The 16,492-nt window shown below is 45.9% G+C and overlaps 4 protein-coding genes across 5 annotated transcripts; 2 read left to right on the forward strand and 2 right to left on the reverse strand.

The window, feature by feature from the left end:
- Nucleotides 1-210: 210 nt before the first annotated feature.
- On the forward strand, nucleotides 211-1,345 carry LOC9649877. The gene is made up of 3 exons (XM_002985323.2): nucleotides 211-409; nucleotides 617-819; nucleotides 912-1,345. The coding sequence occupies exons 1-3, from the start codon at nucleotides 287-289 to the stop codon at nucleotides 1,216-1,218; spliced, it is 633 nt and encodes a 210-aa protein (XP_002985369.1). The 5' UTR covers nucleotides 211-286; the 3' UTR covers nucleotides 1,219-1,345.
- A 28-nt stretch (nucleotides 1,346-1,373) lies between these two features.
- LOC9649878 lies at nucleotides 1,374-3,012 on the reverse strand. The gene is made up of 10 exons (XM_024659378.1): nucleotides 2,882-3,012; nucleotides 2,726-2,830; nucleotides 2,547-2,617; nucleotides 2,416-2,484; nucleotides 2,214-2,342; nucleotides 2,115-2,161; nucleotides 1,884-2,048; nucleotides 1,793-1,841; nucleotides 1,635-1,725; nucleotides 1,374-1,566 (listed from the first exon to the last, which is right to left on the reverse strand). Exons 1-10 carry the CDS (start codon nucleotides 3,009-3,011, stop codon nucleotides 1,430-1,432), a joined length of 993 nt encoding a protein of 330 aa, XP_024515146.1. The 5' UTR covers nucleotide 3,012; the 3' UTR covers nucleotides 1,374-1,429.
- A 232-nt stretch (nucleotides 3,013-3,244) lies between these two features.
- On the forward strand, nucleotides 3,245-12,334 carry LOC9653007 (callose synthase 3). The gene is made up of 44 exons (XM_024659379.1): nucleotides 3,245-3,403; nucleotides 3,494-3,624; nucleotides 3,680-3,912; nucleotides 3,975-4,075; nucleotides 4,129-4,247; nucleotides 4,301-4,394; nucleotides 4,462-4,572; nucleotides 4,622-4,726; nucleotides 4,776-4,868; nucleotides 4,925-5,016; nucleotides 5,073-5,199; nucleotides 5,252-5,389; nucleotides 5,434-5,516; nucleotides 5,565-5,658; nucleotides 5,709-5,831; nucleotides 5,885-6,002; nucleotides 6,051-6,382; nucleotides 6,447-6,499; nucleotides 6,550-6,610; nucleotides 6,658-6,739; nucleotides 6,791-6,840; nucleotides 6,896-6,982; nucleotides 7,029-7,151; nucleotides 7,211-7,302; nucleotides 7,354-7,444; nucleotides 7,496-7,674; nucleotides 7,722-7,845; nucleotides 7,895-7,995; nucleotides 8,052-8,196; nucleotides 8,250-8,401; nucleotides 8,451-8,560; nucleotides 8,612-8,722; nucleotides 8,767-8,835; nucleotides 8,890-9,088; nucleotides 9,142-9,250; nucleotides 9,314-9,433; nucleotides 9,480-9,595; nucleotides 9,646-9,729; nucleotides 9,786-9,898; nucleotides 9,947-10,176; nucleotides 10,232-11,029; nucleotides 11,092-11,142; nucleotides 11,191-11,376; nucleotides 11,425-12,334. Exons 3-44 carry the CDS (start codon nucleotides 3,762-3,764, stop codon nucleotides 11,662-11,664), a joined length of 5,757 nt encoding a protein of 1,918 aa, XP_024515147.1. The 5' UTR covers nucleotides 3,245-3,403; nucleotides 3,494-3,624; nucleotides 3,680-3,761; the 3' UTR covers nucleotides 11,665-12,334.
- A 1,379-nt stretch (nucleotides 12,335-13,713) lies between these two features.
- Nucleotides 13,714-15,490, reverse strand: LOC9649879 (pyruvate dehydrogenase E1 component subunit beta). Of its 2 annotated transcripts, none has more exons than XM_024659374.1 (5): nucleotides 15,453-15,490; nucleotides 15,214-15,396; nucleotides 15,077-15,162; nucleotides 14,957-14,991; nucleotides 13,714-14,886 (listed from the first exon to the last, which is right to left on the reverse strand). In XM_024659374.1, the coding sequence occupies exons 2-5, from the start codon at nucleotides 15,299-15,301 to the stop codon at nucleotides 13,905-13,907; spliced, it is 1,191 nt and encodes a 396-aa protein (XP_024515142.1). In that variant the 5' UTR covers nucleotides 15,302-15,396; nucleotides 15,453-15,490; the 3' UTR covers nucleotides 13,714-13,904. The 2 variants fall into 2 exon arrangements, with proteins under 2 accessions (XP_024515142.1, XP_002985437.2); XM_002985391.2 differs by having other exon boundaries at nucleotides 14,957-14,997.
- Between the last annotated feature and the right edge of the window lie 1,002 nt (nucleotides 15,491-16,492).

Below are 16,492 nucleotides of genomic sequence, written 5' to 3' on the forward strand. Positions count from 1 at the left end.
GCACCATGGCAGCTATGTCATCAACTTAATCCGAGGAGCTTAATTACTTTAAAAAAAACACACCTCCAGTCGGACGTTTGCCGCCCGTTTCCCGCCCGGAATTCAAACTCGTCGCTTTAATGAATGCCACGCCGTTTAAAAAGTGGAAAAAAAAGGGGTATCATCGAATATTCGCAGTTGACGGTCCCACTTAAGATGCCGCTCTTGCCAACGGCCAGGATGTTCTAGGCCCGGACATACGTTTGATTTTCTTCCGTGTGGGCTCTCACCAGTGGAGGAGCGCGCGATGGCGGTGAAGAACTGGGTCTCGCGGCTGGACAGCAAGGGCAAGATCGTGTGCTCTCTGGTTGTGGCGCTCAGTGTCTTCTCGGCGATTCTTGGCTTCTCGGCCGAGGGCGAGCGCGTCAGGGTATGTGTGATTCGATTTCTCCCCGTTCTTGCCCTATTCTCGCTCTTCCTCTCGATTCTTGGCTGGATTTCCTAGCAGCTGGGTTTTTCTTGATTGGATTCCAGTGCTGGGCGATGCATTCCTTCTCAAGCTTGGGAATCTCTTTTCTTGTTCTTTCTTCCTTTTCTTGATACTCTGTACTAACGAAGACTTATTTGTTACGCGAAGCCCGACGAGGTGCGTCGCGTCAATGGGGCGTGTACATATCCCAAGAGCTCGGCGTTGGGTCTTGGAATCAGCGCGGCCCTCTTCCTCCTCGCCGCCCAAGTCCTCGTTAACGTCTTTGGCGGCTGCATTTGCTGCGAGAGGAGATCGAGCTCCTCGTTCGTTTCCATGATCCGGCTCGCAACTTTGAGCTTGATCGCCTCCTGGTAAGTCAAGCTTGGTTTTCTCCTTGGTTCCCTAGCTTATAACTTTGCTCGATCTTGGGTCTCTAGCTTATAACGTTTGCTCGATCTTCCAGGATCACTTTCTTCTTCGCTTTCATCCTGCTCGTCGTGGGAGCAAGCTTGAATCAGCGCCACCAGGACGATCACTGGTTCACTGGCCAGTGCTTCGTCGTCAAGCGTGGGGTATTTGCTGGTGCCGCGGTGCTCTCGCTCGCGACTGGAGCTCTGGGAGTTCTCTACTACTTCGCCGCCTCCGAGACGAGGAAGCAGGACTGGCAAAGCCATCAACCGGGCGGTGTCACCATGGGCCAGTCGTATGGAGCTCACCAGTTTGGAAGCTACTCTCCATACCCACAAAGCAGCCAGTTCCCTTCCATTTGAATCAAGCTAAGTGGTTTCTTTCTCTTGGTACCATCTCTCTCGTGGAGCTTAAAGAGCTTAGATTTCTTGTCTAGGTGCTCGCTTGAATAAGAGAGCGTTCTTCCCGAGTCTTAAGACTTACTCTTTACGATCTTACGTAGAGCTTGTACGAGATCTCAAAGATAAGATTTCTTGTCCTTGAAAGCAATCAATAGAACTGGATTGTCTTGCTTCACGAGCAGCAGTATGGTTGTCTTCCAGGACTCGATGGAGCCATCGTTGGGCAAAGAGACGGACACATATTTTCTCCTATCAAAGATCTTCCTGTGGAGAAGTAAAGGAATTGTTCCCAGCTTATAGCACCGATTCCTATCAGACAGGCACCAAAACACTTGTTTAGATTTAAGAAAATGGTTCTTTTCTTGTTCTTCACTCACCTGTGTTGTCAATCCGGCTGAAGACACTCTCGAAGGACTCTCGTCGGCCATCCTTGTTTCGTGCTCTGGACAGCTGCATGAAGGCAGCGATCTGCAGCACAGGAGAGATTCAAGTTCTTAGCACCGTTGGAGAGGAGATTTTTTGAGAGCATACAGACATCTTTGTCGCGTTTCATCGCCACCATGAGCTCGCCCTTGGTGATTTTCCTGCAAGTTACTGAGGCGCTGTCCAAAAATAAAGAAGCTTACCCTGTGTTTTCAGAGTCGATCTTCGTGAACATGTCCAATAGCCTTTGGTACTCCTTCACCGAAATTCCCACCGCCGCCGCTTGTGTCCTGGTGTAAGCAGCATCTCTTGCATTCTTGCTGGCTGCTCTTACAGCTCCAAACGCTGCTGTTAGCTGCTCCATCGCCCTGTTTACGCACTAAACTAAGCTTACTTCTGAGAATTATCATCCGAGATCGAAAGTTTTTCCTTACCTTGCGTGAAATGTCAATGCGCTGTGAAGGAATTGCTCGAGAAGTTGCTGCAGACTCCTCGCAAGTCAGCTCTCCAAATAGGATGTACTTAATCCTCACCATGTAAGGCTCAAATGGATCACCAATGTCTCCCGGCCAGCGAGGGTGCCACCCTTCTGCGTGCGGTTTGAGCGGTATCTCACCTTTCCTCGCAGTCAAGAGATGTGGCATCGTTTCTGATGGAAACATCTGGAAACGAAATGCATAAGTTAGAGCTTACTCTTGTAAGCTCGACTCTTTGATCTAAGCACTTACAACTTACTCTGGGAACAACTCCGCGAGAGCCAAACTGCTGAATGGAAGCATCAAGAGCTACGTTGATCCTCTCTGCCTGCGATCAAGGAATGCTTCAAGGACTTAAAAGCCTTAGAAAAAAGAAGCTCAAGAAACTACCGTAGCATTGCGCATCTCTTCAGCAGCTAGTATCGCCTCGGCAGCAGTGTAAAGGCTAGAGACTTGTTCCTCTGTTAGAAACAAAGAGGAGAAAAATAAAAAAATAGAAGAGAAGTGTTCCACAAGTCATGGAAGAAACGCTCAAACAGGCAAGAAATTTGTTACCAGTTTGACCTTACGATTGCATTGATAAGCATCCATGCTGTTGCAATGGTTGAGCTTCTGCTCCAGCCGGGCGCAGGACTGGATTGCCCGCGACACATCAATGTCGTAGCATTGGACACCTGATCGACAAAGAACACATAAGAAAACCGTAGAAAATCCCCCAAACTCACGCTTCATCTCCGTCGCCCATGTCTGCAGCGCATACCGGAGTTGCCACACCTTGCTGCTCCTCTGGAACTGTGGATCTCGCCACACAGCGCAATCGGTGATGATGGCGCGCGCGAGCTCCTCGCACGCCATAGCCGAGCCTTAGGGCTCAACTGAAACAGGCGGCAGTTCTCATTTTAAATGTCTCTTACACGTGTCACTCATCCACTGGTTTTTTCCAGCGTGGATGCTGACATGGATAGATTATACTTAAGTAATGTAAAATAACATCCTCAATCACATTTAGGCGCGCTCGCCAATCAATGCGAGCATAGGCATTATTATTCGATATGTACCGTGACGCTGTCGACGATGCTGCCCGCGAGCTACTACGACCTACTGCGACCCTATCGAGAGAGTCTCCCGCGACAGCGATCGCGACACCTCTCTGGTGCGCTATCGATTCGATCGCTTTCGCCGCGACAGTGCCACTGCCCCTGCCCAAAAGCGCAAGCGCAATGCGCTGCCAGATAGCTGCTTAACAGGTACCATGGCCGCCGCTGGAAAGCGTGGCTAGGAGTGGAAGAATCGAGCCGCAAGTGTTCTTGACACCCCTGGCGTCACAATCTTTGCAGGGAGCGGCAGGAGCGATGGAATAAATGGCGGCATTCGCGCTGGGACTATCGCTGTTCATCGTCTAGGGCGCCGTACGCGAGGAGCAAGAACCCTGGGGTTTTTGGCGCTGGAATGGCGCCTCGGCGATCAGGTAGCGAGCTCGCATCTCCTGCCTTTCCAGGATTTCAGGCTCACAATGCTCGCAGGTTTGGGATTCATCATCTATTGGAGTAGAGATTCGATATTACGCCGCCTCTGATCGATCTCTATCGTCTATCGCCGTGAGCAATGACGACGAGGCTACCGCGGACGTTCACCACTGGGACGTTCCCGACCGAATTCGATAGTGAGGTCGTGCCATCGTCCTTGGGTCCTATCGCCGCCATACTCCGTGTTGCCAATGAGGTCGAGCTAGACAGCCAACGAGTGGCTTATCTTTGTAAGTTTTTGTATAGCGATTCTGATCGATTTCTTATCTATGTTCTTCTCGTGGATTGATAGGCCGGTTCTATGCTTTCGAGAGAGCTCACTATGATGATCCTTCTTCGAGTGGTCGAGGAGTCCGGCAGTTCAAGACGGCGCTTCTGCAGCGGCTGGAGAAGGTCTGGAGTTTATTTTGTTTCGCTCTCTTCGTGTTCTTATTTCTTTTGGGCAGGATGAGGAGCCCTCCAGGCTTGCGAGGCGTGCAAGAAGCGATGCGCGGGAGATGCAGCAGTTCTACCAAAACTATTACGACAAATACGTCAAGGCTTTGGAGGCCGACCATCAGGACAGGTCTCATAGCCATGAATTTGAATGCAAAGCTTCACTGTGATTTGGATTAACAGGGCGTCGCTTGCGAAAGCTTATCAGACAGCTGGTATTTTGTTTGACGTACTCACGTCTGTGACACGGCAGGACGGAGCGGAAGTGGATTCTGAAGTATTGTTTCTTTTTCGTTGTTTATGTTCTCGCAAAATAGTTTTTCTTACAACAATATTTTGTGCAGATGCAAGCTATGAACACTGATGTGACCAAGAAGAAAAAGGACATCAAGCACTACAACATCCTTCCGCTTGATGCCGCCGGCGCGTCCCAAGCCATCATGAAACTAGAAGAGGTACGTTTACCTTGTTCGCTAGTCGGGTTTTCCAATTTATGGTTTACAGGTCCGGGCTGCTCATGATGCAATAGCGAACGTTCGTGGTTTGCCAAAGAGAAAGGAAGCACCCTCAGACATTCTCGAGTGGCTTCAAGTGATGTTCGGTTTCCAGGTGTGTATTTGTTGTTCCGATTTCTCTCAGTTTCAACGATGAATTTCAGAAGGATAATGTCGCAAATCAACGAGAGCATTTGATATTGCTCCTTGCAAATGTCCATGTTTCTTTAGACCCAGAGCCGTCACCACTGTATAAGGTTTGTTTTGTATGGCTGCGAAATAATATTTGACAAGTTTTTTTGGTTTTAAACAGTTGGATCAGCGTGCAACAGAGATTGTCATGAAACGAATGTTCAAAAACTATAGAACATGGTGCAAGTTTCTGGGGCGCTCAGACAAACTAGAGTATACTGCTCTACTTTTTACTAGGTGCATGGTTCTGATCTCACACAACGTTACAGGCTTCCTGAGATACAATTAGAGGTGCAGCAGCGGATGATCTTGTACATGGCATTATACCTTTTAATATGGGGGGAAGCTGCAAACGTTCGATTTATGCCCGAGTGTTTGTGTTACATTTTTCATCATGTGAGTAAACTTCGTATATCCGTACGGATGTTAACCAAGTTTAAGCTTGCAGATGGCGTCTGAGTTGTCGGGAATGCTTTCTGGGAGAGTTAGCTACGTCACTGGCGAGAATATAAAACCAGCCTATGGGAGCGAGGACGAGGCTTTCCTTAAAAAAGTCGTGACACCTATTTACAATGTGATTTTCAAGGTATGTGAGCTTTGGTTTTTCTACTGCTCATGACGTATCTGCAGGAGAAAGAGAGTAACAGAAACGAAAGTGGCGGCAAGCCGCATTCTTCTTGGCGAAATTATGATGATTTGAACGAATACTTCTGGTTTGTACATAGACACCCTCTTGGAAGTTCTAACAACTCAACGTGCAGGTCTAAAACGTGCTTCCGTTTGGGCTGGCCTATGAGAAAAGATGATGAATTTTTTGTTGGAGCGGCCGAAGAAGCACATAGCAGGTCTTCAAAGGTATTTTCATACTTCGTTATCTTAAAAGGCCTACTGTTTGTTTTTTACAGTTAGCAAGATTTTTACCTCGAAAACCAAGTTGCTTAAAGACAAATTTTGTAGAAGCTAGATCATTTTGGCATTTATTCAGAACCTTTGATCGCATGTGGACGTTTTTTATCCTCTGGCTTCAGGTGAAATCTCGTCTTGATTGGCCTTTTTAAAACAGTGTTTGTTGCTTTCACAGGCGATGATTATCATTGCTTGGAATGGATCTGGCTCTCTAGGGGCGTTGTTTGAAGGTTCAGTGTTTAAGAAGGTTCTTTCTGTCTTCATCACGGCTGCTGTCCTCCGGTTCTTTCAAGGTAACTTCTGATGTGTTTCATAACCAGGTACTAACACTTCGGAAACAGCTCTCCTTGATATAATATTCTCCTTCAAAGCACTCCATAGTCTCGGATATGTTGGTTCGATTAGGCTTGTATTGAAAGTTCTGGTTTCTGCTTTTTGGATCGTTATCCTTTCGACCAGCTACGTCCACTCCTGGGAACATCCAACAGGACTGACGAGAACCATTAAAAATTGGCTGGGACATAATGGGGGGCCTTCCGTGTACTTGGTAGCTGTGATCCTGTATCTCGTACCAAATGCCATCGCAGCTATTTTTTTCTTGTTACCATGCGTGAGGCGAGTTGCAGAAGAATCAGATGCAATTCCCGTCAGAATTCTTCTTTGGTGGTCTCAGGTAAGTTTCTTTTTTGTGCACCTTATAGCTTCGTTTGTTTCTATGTTTTTTTTTCTTGCGACAGCCACCGTGCTACATTGGTCGAGGGATGCATGAGGAGCCTTTGCATCTTTTCAGGTAAAGATCTTTGACTATTCTTTGGCATTTGCTAATATGTTTGTTTTCAGCTACACGTTTTTTTGGATAGTACTCATAACCTGCAAGTTGTTATTTAGCTATTACGTGGAGGTAATCAAATTGCAGATTTTTCTTCTTGCTTTTTACTGTTTTTATAGATCAAGCCTCTTGTGGAGCCTACAAAATTTATTCTAGATTTTACTAACGTTAGATTTGCGTGGCACGAGTTCTTTCCTCATGGTAATCTTAGCGCAAGGCGTGTTTGATTTTTGCACTCACTCATTATTTCAGCAAGAGGGAACATTGGCGTCTTGATTGCACTGTGGACACCGGTTATTCTTGTAAGTTGTGCTTTATCTCATTTTCTTTATTTAATTTTGCACATTCTTCATGCAGGTGTATTTTATGGATATTCAGATTTGGTATTCTATTATGTCGACAATTTGGGGAGGTATTGTTGGAGCATTCATGCGACTTGGAGAGGTACGTAATGTCCACAAGCACGAAAGTGAATCTCTTTTTGTCACAGATAAGAACTTTAAGTATGCTGCGATCAAGATTTCGTGCTTTGCCAACAACTTTCAACTGGAATCTGATACCTTTAGAGAGCTCGGTTAAAAGAAAATATCAGATTTTAAGGAAGTTTAAGGCTGTACGTAAAATCGCTAACCGTGCCCTTATTTAATCTTTCTCTCACTCAATCTCTTGCAGTTTGAGCATAACAAGTTGGAAGAAGCAAGATTTGCTCACCTCTGGAACGCTGTTGTTGAGTCTTTACGCGAAGAAGATTTTATAGATGACAAGTAAGTACTTCTATTTGTTAGTTGTTCACTTGTGATTGGCCATTTCTATAGAGAAAAGGAGTTGATGCTACTACCTTACTCAGCAGATCCATATCCGAATAACAATATTATTCAATGGCCGCCATTTTTACTGGCTAGTATGGTCTGTCTCCTTTTTGTCGTTTCCAGCTCGGAACTTACAATTTTTCCTTAGGCACCTATGGCTATAGAAATGGCCAAAGAGTATGCTGAAGTGCAAGGGGAAAATGTGGAAGACGCTCGTCTTTGGAACAAAATCAAAGAAAATGAGTACATGCGCTGTGCTGTGGAAGAATGCTACGAGTTTCTTAAAAACATTTTGTTGCGCGTTGTAACTGGGGAGACGGAGAAAAGGTGAGTTACCGGTTTGGCAATTTTTATGTTGAATGCTCTGGCTACAGGCTTATCCATGATTTGCTGAAAGAACTGGGGAATAGAAAGGCCGAGGGCAAGCTCCTGGAGAATTTTCGTATGAATGACCTTCCTTTACTGGCTGGCCATTTTGTTCGTTTCCTCGAATTTCTGGTGAGGAAATGGATGGATATGCTGCTCATATTTTGTGATTTTCGTACAGGACAAGCCGGACCCTTCAGACACTGCACGGGACAAAGTTGTTCTCCTTCTACAAGATATGCTAGAAGTTTTTATGCATGACATGATGGTCGATGATACGAGGTAGAAAGTGTAATTAGAATTTTACTGCATTTTTACTTTTGGTTTTTTTTCTTTAGAGAGAAGTTTGAGTCCAGTCATGGACTGAACATGAAACCCACCGAAAACCAGTCTGTCATGGGTGGCAAAGGAAAGATACAATTTTTTGCCGGGAAAGATTCCATTTTGTATCCTCTACCTGAGGACCATGCCTGGAGTGAGCAGGTAACTTCTTTCGTTTTTGTTTCTGCTATAACCTCAGTTTTTTCTTCTACCAGATAAAGCGCGTATTGTTGCTCCTTACTGAAACAGAATCCGCTATGGATGTTCCTAAAAATCTGGACGCTCGTCGACGAATAACCTTTTTCACCAACTCGTTATTTATGAAAATGCCTCCTGCACCTCGTGTTCGAAAGATGATTCCCTTCAGGTAATTCACAGTTCCATAAAATGATGTTCTTTTGACCACATTCTCTTAGTGTTTTGACCCCATTCTACGAAGAGGAGGTTCTTTATTCAAAGAATGTCATAGAGGAACCAAATGAAGACGGCGTGTCCATACTTTTCTACTTGCAAAACGTTTATCCAGGTTTCTCTTCCATAACTCTGGGCATGTTTGGGTCCTAACATAGTCCTGCAGATGAATGGAACAAGTTCCTTGAAAGAGTTAACTGTACTACCGAGGAGGAAGTAGAAGAAGCTGCGCTTCGTGATTGGACGTCATATCGGGGACAAACTCTCTCGCGGACTGGTACGATTTACCTGCAATCTTTTGTGTTCTGATGGTGCTTGTAGTGAGGGGGATGATGTACTACCGAACTGCACTGGAACTGCAAGCTTTTTTAGATTTAGCCCCTGACGAAGGTTGGTCTACTACATGTATAGAGATAATTCTAACATTTTTACCTTCGTTTCTAGATGTTTATACGGGCTTCAAAGAAGTGTCTAAGCGTCGAAAGGAAGAAAAAGGACAAGATTCTTTCTGGGCAAAGCTGGATGCTATCGTTGACATGAAATTCACTTTTGTTGCAACCTGCCAAAAGTTTGGTCAGCAGAAGCACTCGAAAGACCTGAAGGAGGCGTCAAAAGCTCAGGACATACAGAAACTAATGACGAAGTATAGATCAGGTTTTTCTTTGCAATCTGGTGTTTAAAGGAAAGCTTTTGCAGGTATCCTTCACTGAGGGTTGCTTATGTGCTTGAAGAAGAACCATCGAAGGGTAAACCGCAAAAGTCGTATTATTCTGTTCTGTCCAAGGCTGTGGATGGCCGGGATGAGGTATAATTTGTCATGACTAGCATTTCTTGTATGTTGTTTCTTCACCATTGTTTTCCATCGCAGGAAATATATAAGATAAGACTTCCTGGGCCTGTCAATATTGGAGAAGGCAAACCTGAAAATCAAAATCATGCCATCATTTTTACCCGTGGTCTGGGTTTGCAAACTATTGACATGAACCAGGTATATTTTACTCACTGCAAATACTTGAGGTCCCGCTGTTTATCAGGAAAACTACCTTGAAGAGGCTTTCAAAGTACGCAATCTTTTGGAGGAATTCAAGAGTAGGCATGGAGCTAGATTCCCTACCATTCTAGGTGTGCGAGAGCACATTTTCACCGGAAGGTACCATTTTGAATTCGATATTAACTTTCTAGACATATTGTGCATTGCAGTGTGTCTTCTTTGGCATGGTTCATGTCAAATCAAGAAACAAGTTTTGTTACCATAGGACAGCGCGTCCTTGCTACTCCTCTAAAGTACGTGTATACCTTTGGAAGACCTTGATTCTAACTTCGGAATACATTCTTTACAGAGTACGTTTCCACTATGGTCATCCAGATGTGTTTGATAGAATTTTTCACATTACAAGAGGAGGAGTTAGTAAAGCTTCGAAGGGGATCAATTTGAGCGAGGATATTTTTGCCGGTAATGTGCCATTGAAATCGAAACCAAAGCTGACTGTTGCGGAGACAGGTTTTAACTCGACTCTACGCCGTGGACTTGTTACGCACCACGAATACATTCAAGTGGGGAAGGGTCGTGACGTAGGACTGAATCAAATATCAATATTCGAGGCAAAAGTGGCAAACGGGAACGGTGAACAGACTTTAAGTAGGGATGTCTACCGCTTGGGCCACCGCTTTGATTTCTTCCGAATGCTTTCCTTCTACATTACAACAGTGGGATATTACTTCAGCACCATGGTACTGCTTAACCTTCACTCTTCTCCGTTCTAATAAGTGGTTTCTCATTTCTCAGATAGTCATTCTTACAGTATACGTCTTCTTGTACGGGCGACTCTACTTAGCACTCAGTGGACTGGAGAGGTCTTTTGTCAGGGCAGCACAACAAAACACTGATAGTGCACTCCAATCAGCTTTGGCTTCGCAGTCGTTGATTCAGCTGGGTCTATTGATGGCTCTACCCATGGTGATGGAAATTGGACTCGAGAGGGGATTCCGTATGGCACTCAGCGACTTGATTGTCATGCAGCTACAGCTCGCCTCAGTCTTCTTCACATTCACTCTGGGCTCCAAAGTTCACTACTATGGACGTACCATCTTTCACGGGGGTGCCAAGTACAGAGCAACAGGTCGCGGGTTCGTGGTGAGGCACGAAAAGTTCCCTGATAACTACAGGCTCTACTCAAGAAGTCACTTCGTCAAAGGCTTCGAGCTGATGATCCTGCTCATTATATACGACGTTTACGGATCGCAGACAAGGAATGCCGTCTCGTACGTCCTCATCACATTCTCCATGTGGTTCTTGGTGGGAACGTGGCTGTTTTCCCCTTTCCTCTTCAATCCATCGGGCTTCGAGTGGCAAAAGATCGTTGAAGACTGGAACGATTGGAACAAGTGGATATCCAGTAAGGGAAGGATTGGAGTTCCTGCCAACAAAAGTTGGGAGTCCTGGTGGGAGGAAGAGCAAGATCACCTTCAGAATACAGGTTTTCGCGGCCGTGTCTTTGAAGTGATCCTTGCTCTGAGATTCGTCCTCTACCAATATGGTATTGTCTACCAGTTGAACATCATGCGGGGAAACAAGAGCCTTTCCGTAAGTAAAAGCTGGCCTTTTGATACACTGTCCTGTTCTTACAGTTATATGTTTTTTTGCAGATGTATGGTCTATCCTGGGTTGTTATTTGCGTCGTTCTATTCACATTGAAGGTTCGCACAGGCTTCGACTTGACTTTTCTGATTGAACTGTGTTTGCAGGCCGTTTCTCTGGGACGAAAGAAATTCAAGGCCAATTTCCAGCTCGTCTTTAGGATGTTGAAGGGAGTCATATTCGTAGCGGTCCTCTCAGTAATCGCTGTGCTTTTCCGCTTTGCTCACCTGACAGTAGGAGACCTGTTCGCCAGCATTCTCGCGTTCGTTCCCACAGGCTGGGGTTTACTTCAGGTTGGTAACTACATTTCCTTGGATTGGTTTTGATAAACGTGTCTACAGATATTTCAAGCATGCAGGCCTGTTATCGTCACGTATGGGATGTGGGACTCGGTACAGGCTCTTGCACGAACGTACGAATACGTCATGGGGCTGTTGCTCTTTGCGCCTGTTGCGATCCTAGCTTGGTTTCCATTCGTGTCCGAGTTCCAGACAAGGCTTCTCTTCAACCAGGCCTTCAGCCGTGGACTGCAAATATCCAGAATTCTGGCTGGTAAACGGAAGAAGGTGGCCGACGACTAGTACAGGTGAGCTAGATCGCAGGTCCAGGTATAACAACTATGGAGGATCTTAAGCGATATGCTTAGTTTGAAGACTTGAGGTTATCAAACGTCGGGGCTAGATCGCGTCCAGGTATAACATTATGGAGGATTTTAAGCGATCTAGATGGTAGGCCGGGCGGGCTTCTCGAGACGAGGAAATTAAACGTCCAAGTACCGTGGATTGGGATTTTTTGGAGGAGGGACGTGTCCAGAGCGTCAGAACATCAGAGGGTGTCCGTCCAGAACATCAGAGCGTCAGAGCAGCATCTTCTCTAAGCCAGAGGAACCGGACGGTGTCGTCAAGGACAATGAGGGTGGCTGTGACGCGAGCAAGAGCAAAAGCGACTCCAAAGTTGCAGGGCCGGAAGACGATCCGGAGGAGACGTTTGCCGACTTGCAAGGTTTGGAAAAACAGGTAGAAGCTCACAAGCGCGAGGGCAAGGGAACCAAGCGGCCGAGAACTTATACTCCAGATTTCGACGGAGAGCTCACGTTCCACCATCACCACCCCGACGCTCCGCGGCTCTTCCTGGCGCCACCGCGGCTGGTACACCAGCCCTGATAAGGAGCGTGTCCGGCTATAGCTAGTGTCTTTCACAAACTCGTCTTTGTAAAGCTTTGAGAGGAAGAGTGAGTTTTGGTATCATGGAGAACAGTGTGGCGCTCAAGTGTGAGCTACCTGCGGTTTTGGCGAGCTCGAAAGCTCCAAGGGCGGCGGCGTCGCGAGTGAATCCAAGCGTCCAGCGAGTGAAACCAACCGTCCAGCAGAGACGAAAGGGGTAAGTAACGTTTCTTTTCGTTTCGTTTTCCCTTTGAGCTGGAAGAACCGTGGCTATGGAAGTCATGGACTTCGTGATGTCCAGGAGAAGGCACTGTAACATCTGTGGCAATGGGAAGATCGTTCCTTGTGGCAAATGTAGAGGAAGAGGCGAGTCCAACACACCATATCTCCCATTCTCGGTCGACCCGGTCAAGAAGCCATGCCCGGCTTGTCAGGGGAGAGGGTGGTTTCCATGCCCGGACTGTCATCCTCCTCCAAGCCAGTAAAAAAAAAAGAGATTTTCCAAAGGAGCACAGAGAAAACCAATTTCTTCCTTGTTTTCCAGGCAAGATTTGATCGTCAACCGCAACCAGCTCAAGTCCTAGCCTGTACAGCCTGCGCGCGGAAATCCGCCTCTCGGGATCCATAGCCGCGCTCCACCAGAGACTTCGCGGTCTGGAGCACGAAGTGCCGCATCCTCAAGTCAGGATGGTAATATCCTTTCCCGGACGAATTCGTTCGACGGCTTTTTCGAGGCAAAGCACGTACTCATCGGGAATTCTCTCCTTGAGATCGTGACGTGCTCGTAGAGGATAAGCGGGTTGTCACTGATCCCGGTGGTGATTCGGGGCCCGGTGGCGTGCGAAAGCGGTCGGTCCCGGGCTTGCAAATGGTGGTGTGCTCCACTCCTTACAACGCGAAGGGACTGATGTCTCCTCGAGACCTTCGCGGGCATCGAAGAGCAAGATGCCGTGCCTGGACACAGATGTGATCAACCTCGCAAAGAAAAGATTTGCGTTGGCTACAACTGTGAAAGTTTTTGCAACCTGGTGTACACTGCCTGTCCAAAGCTGTGGATGGCCAAGACTAGCTTCACCATTTTTTCCATGGGAAATTTATAAGATCAGACTTCCTGGGCCTGTCAATATTGGGGAGGGCAAACCTGAAAATCAAAACCATGCCATCATTTTCACCTGGTAGTTTTACGTGTGTCTAAGGTCCCCGCTGTTTATCAAGACAACTACCTTGACGAGGCTTTTACGCAATCTTTTGGAGGAATTCAAGAGCATACAGGCTGGGACGGGACTTGAGCTGGTTGTGGACCATTCTATCAGTGCGAGAGAACAATTTTCAATTCGATATTAACTTTACAGACATTTTGTGCTTCTTTGTCATGGTTAATGTGTAATCAAGAAACGAGTTTTGTTACCATTGCACAGTGCGGAGAGGATGGTTCCAGAAAAGAGGTGTTTTTCAATGGCTATGAGCTTAAAAAAAACTGGATATTTAATAAGGCTCGTGTTCTTCAATGGTTTCCAAAGCCACTAAAAAAGAATTTTTTTCCAGGTATCAACTCGAAAAACTGGTAATGTTCTTCCTTATTGTAAGAATGGATTCGAAGAACTTCCACTCTCGCCGGGGAATTTAAGAGCGTTTGTCTTTGTCGTGATTGTGGAGTTTTAGATGAGACCTTGCAACATTTGCTCCACTTTCACAATGATCTGCGCCGGCTGTACCACCGTCGCGTCCTCCAGCGTTGCAGCGTAAGGTGTCGGGACGTCCTGTGACGACAAACACTCGGGCCGGCCATCGAGGAAGTCCCAGAAGTTGTCAACAATCGCAGCTCTCAAGCTGGCTCCAATCCCGCCAGTTCTCATGCACTCCTCCACGATGAGAACCTTGTGCGTCTTCTTGATCGAGTTCCCAATCGTGAACAGATCAAAAGGCTTGAGCGACCTGATGTCGATGATCTCCGGATCATACCCTCGCTCCACCAGCGTCTTGGCAGCCTGGAGCACGAAGTGCCGCATCCTCGAGTAAGTCAGGATGGTGATATCCTTTCCCGGACGAACAAGCTCGGCCTCCTCGAGGCAAAGCACGTACTCCTCGTCGGGGATCCTCTCCTTGAGATTGTAGAGAAGGACGTGCTCGTAGAGGATCACCGGGTTGTCACTCCGGATCGCGGCCTTCATCAGTCCCTTCGCGTTGTATGGAGTGGAGCACGCCACCATTTGCAAGCCCGGGACTGACTGGAAGTACGACTCCAAACGCTGCGAGTGCTCGGCTCCAAGCTGCTTTCCAACCCCACCGGGGCCGCGGATCACCACCGGGATCTTAAACTGACCACCCGAAGTATAGTGGAGCATTCCAGCGTTGTTGGAGATCTGGTTGTAAGCCAGCAGCAAGAATCCCATGTTCATGCCTTCTACCACTGTCCGGAGTCCCGTCATGGCAGCGCCGATCCCCATTCCCGTGAAGGAGTTCTCGCAAATCGGCGTGTCGAGGACGCGCAAGTCGCCAAACTTCTCGGCCAGCCCTTTGGTGACTTTGTAGGAGCCTCCGTAGTGGCCGACGTCCTCTCCCATGACGCACACTGTGGGATCTCTCGCCATCTCCTCCTCGAGACCTTCGCGGAGAGCATCGAAGAGCAAGATCTCGTGCCTGGGAAACAAAAGATATGATCAAGCTTTGCAAAGAAAAGATTTTAGAACTATGGAAGAAAGAAGCTCACCCAGACTTTGCAGTAACTGGAGCGGATGTTTCACCCTTTGCCTGCGAGCATGAAACGTTGAGAGTCTTTAGCAATTTTGACCGAGACGACGAAAGCAAATGGAGAGGAGATAGAACTTACCGCGACAGCTTTTAGCGCTAGGCTCTTGTTCTTCCTGCTAGAACTCTGAGACAACTCTCCACCAAATGCGATGGCCTGGGTGTGCACTGTAGCAAAAGCTTTCGATCAAAACCTTCCAAAACGAAAGAAGATCCTACCTCGGCTTGGAGAGAACTGGACTTTCCCGCAAGACGAAGACGAAGAACAAGGCACCAAAACCTTTTGAGCCATGGCCGCTGCTGCCATATCCAAGAAATAGGAGCTCTTTCCTTCACCCAAGCTCTTCCTTCCTCCTAGAATCTGGAGCGAGCCCTTCAATCTATCGCATGTAATGAGTTTCACTGTGGCATTTTATAAATCGTAAAATAAAAAGGCCCGGCAGCGATTAGTGCAAGACCTTCGACAATGGAAACGCCTCGCCAATGCCGTCGGTTCGAGGAGCCACCCGAACATCTGGACTGTCAATTTACCCATCCAAGTATTAGCGGATAGAACTCTGCCAAATTAGCAATAGAAAAAACATACCTGTTGTTTGGTCACCAAAGCCTGTACTTTGTCAAATTCCAAGGAAAAAAGATTTGGTTGAAAAAAATAAATTTATCAAATGATAGAAAAATTTGAAATAAAAAATCATGATAAATAGAACAAAGAAAGGAAAGAAAACACATTTATCTAATAGAAAAAAAAACATTGTCATTTGTGGAAAGAGAAGCTAAATTTTATTGCTTTAATTAGTTAAATCTCTACTTATTAGAATAAATATCTTTATAATTAAATATGCCACATTTTCTATTTAATTTATTTTTTACTTTAAATGGTGGTGCTAGTGTAGCAATTACTTTTTTTTATTCTAACACTTAAAAGTATTCAGAATTCAATTAAAGAAAATTTTATGTATAAAAATAAATAAAAGTAAAAAGGTCAATACTTTATGGTATATAACAGCATTCTAATTTAATAATGATGGCTTATTAGATGAATTTTGGGATGTACTGTTTATATGCGTTTATGCTTGGGCTCATAACTGAGGTATATTAGCAACTTAAAATTATGCTTTGAGTTGGTAAAATTAATGTTAGCCTATCGGTAATACCATAAGTTATTACTATATTATTGTTTGAATATCTAGCTATCAAAATGATTTAACTTATTTAGGTCTTTTTAAATAACAGTAAAATAATATAGCTTTAGAAAATATAGGTTGTAATTAAAACTTTAAAACCTTCATTTATTCAATTTAAATTTCTTTTGTCATTGACACTCAACTTTGGACCATAAAATAGAAGGAACTAGTAGATGAGGCCGTGTACCAAACAGGGTGTACACTTGATGCAACATCCAGTGACTCTGCCATCTCCTCGAAAACTTTAGTAGCTGCCACAAAACGTCCACACTTTGCATGGAAAGCTTTACTTTTAGTCTGCCAAGGAAAGCTCG

This window comes from Selaginella moellendorffii, unplaced genomic scaffold, assembly GCF_000143415.4.
Source record: "Selaginella moellendorffii unplaced genomic scaffold, v1.0 SELMOscaffold_67, whole genome shotgun sequence".
Classification (NCBI taxonomy): domain Eukaryota; kingdom Viridiplantae; phylum Streptophyta; class Lycopodiopsida; order Selaginellales; family Selaginellaceae; genus Selaginella; species Selaginella moellendorffii.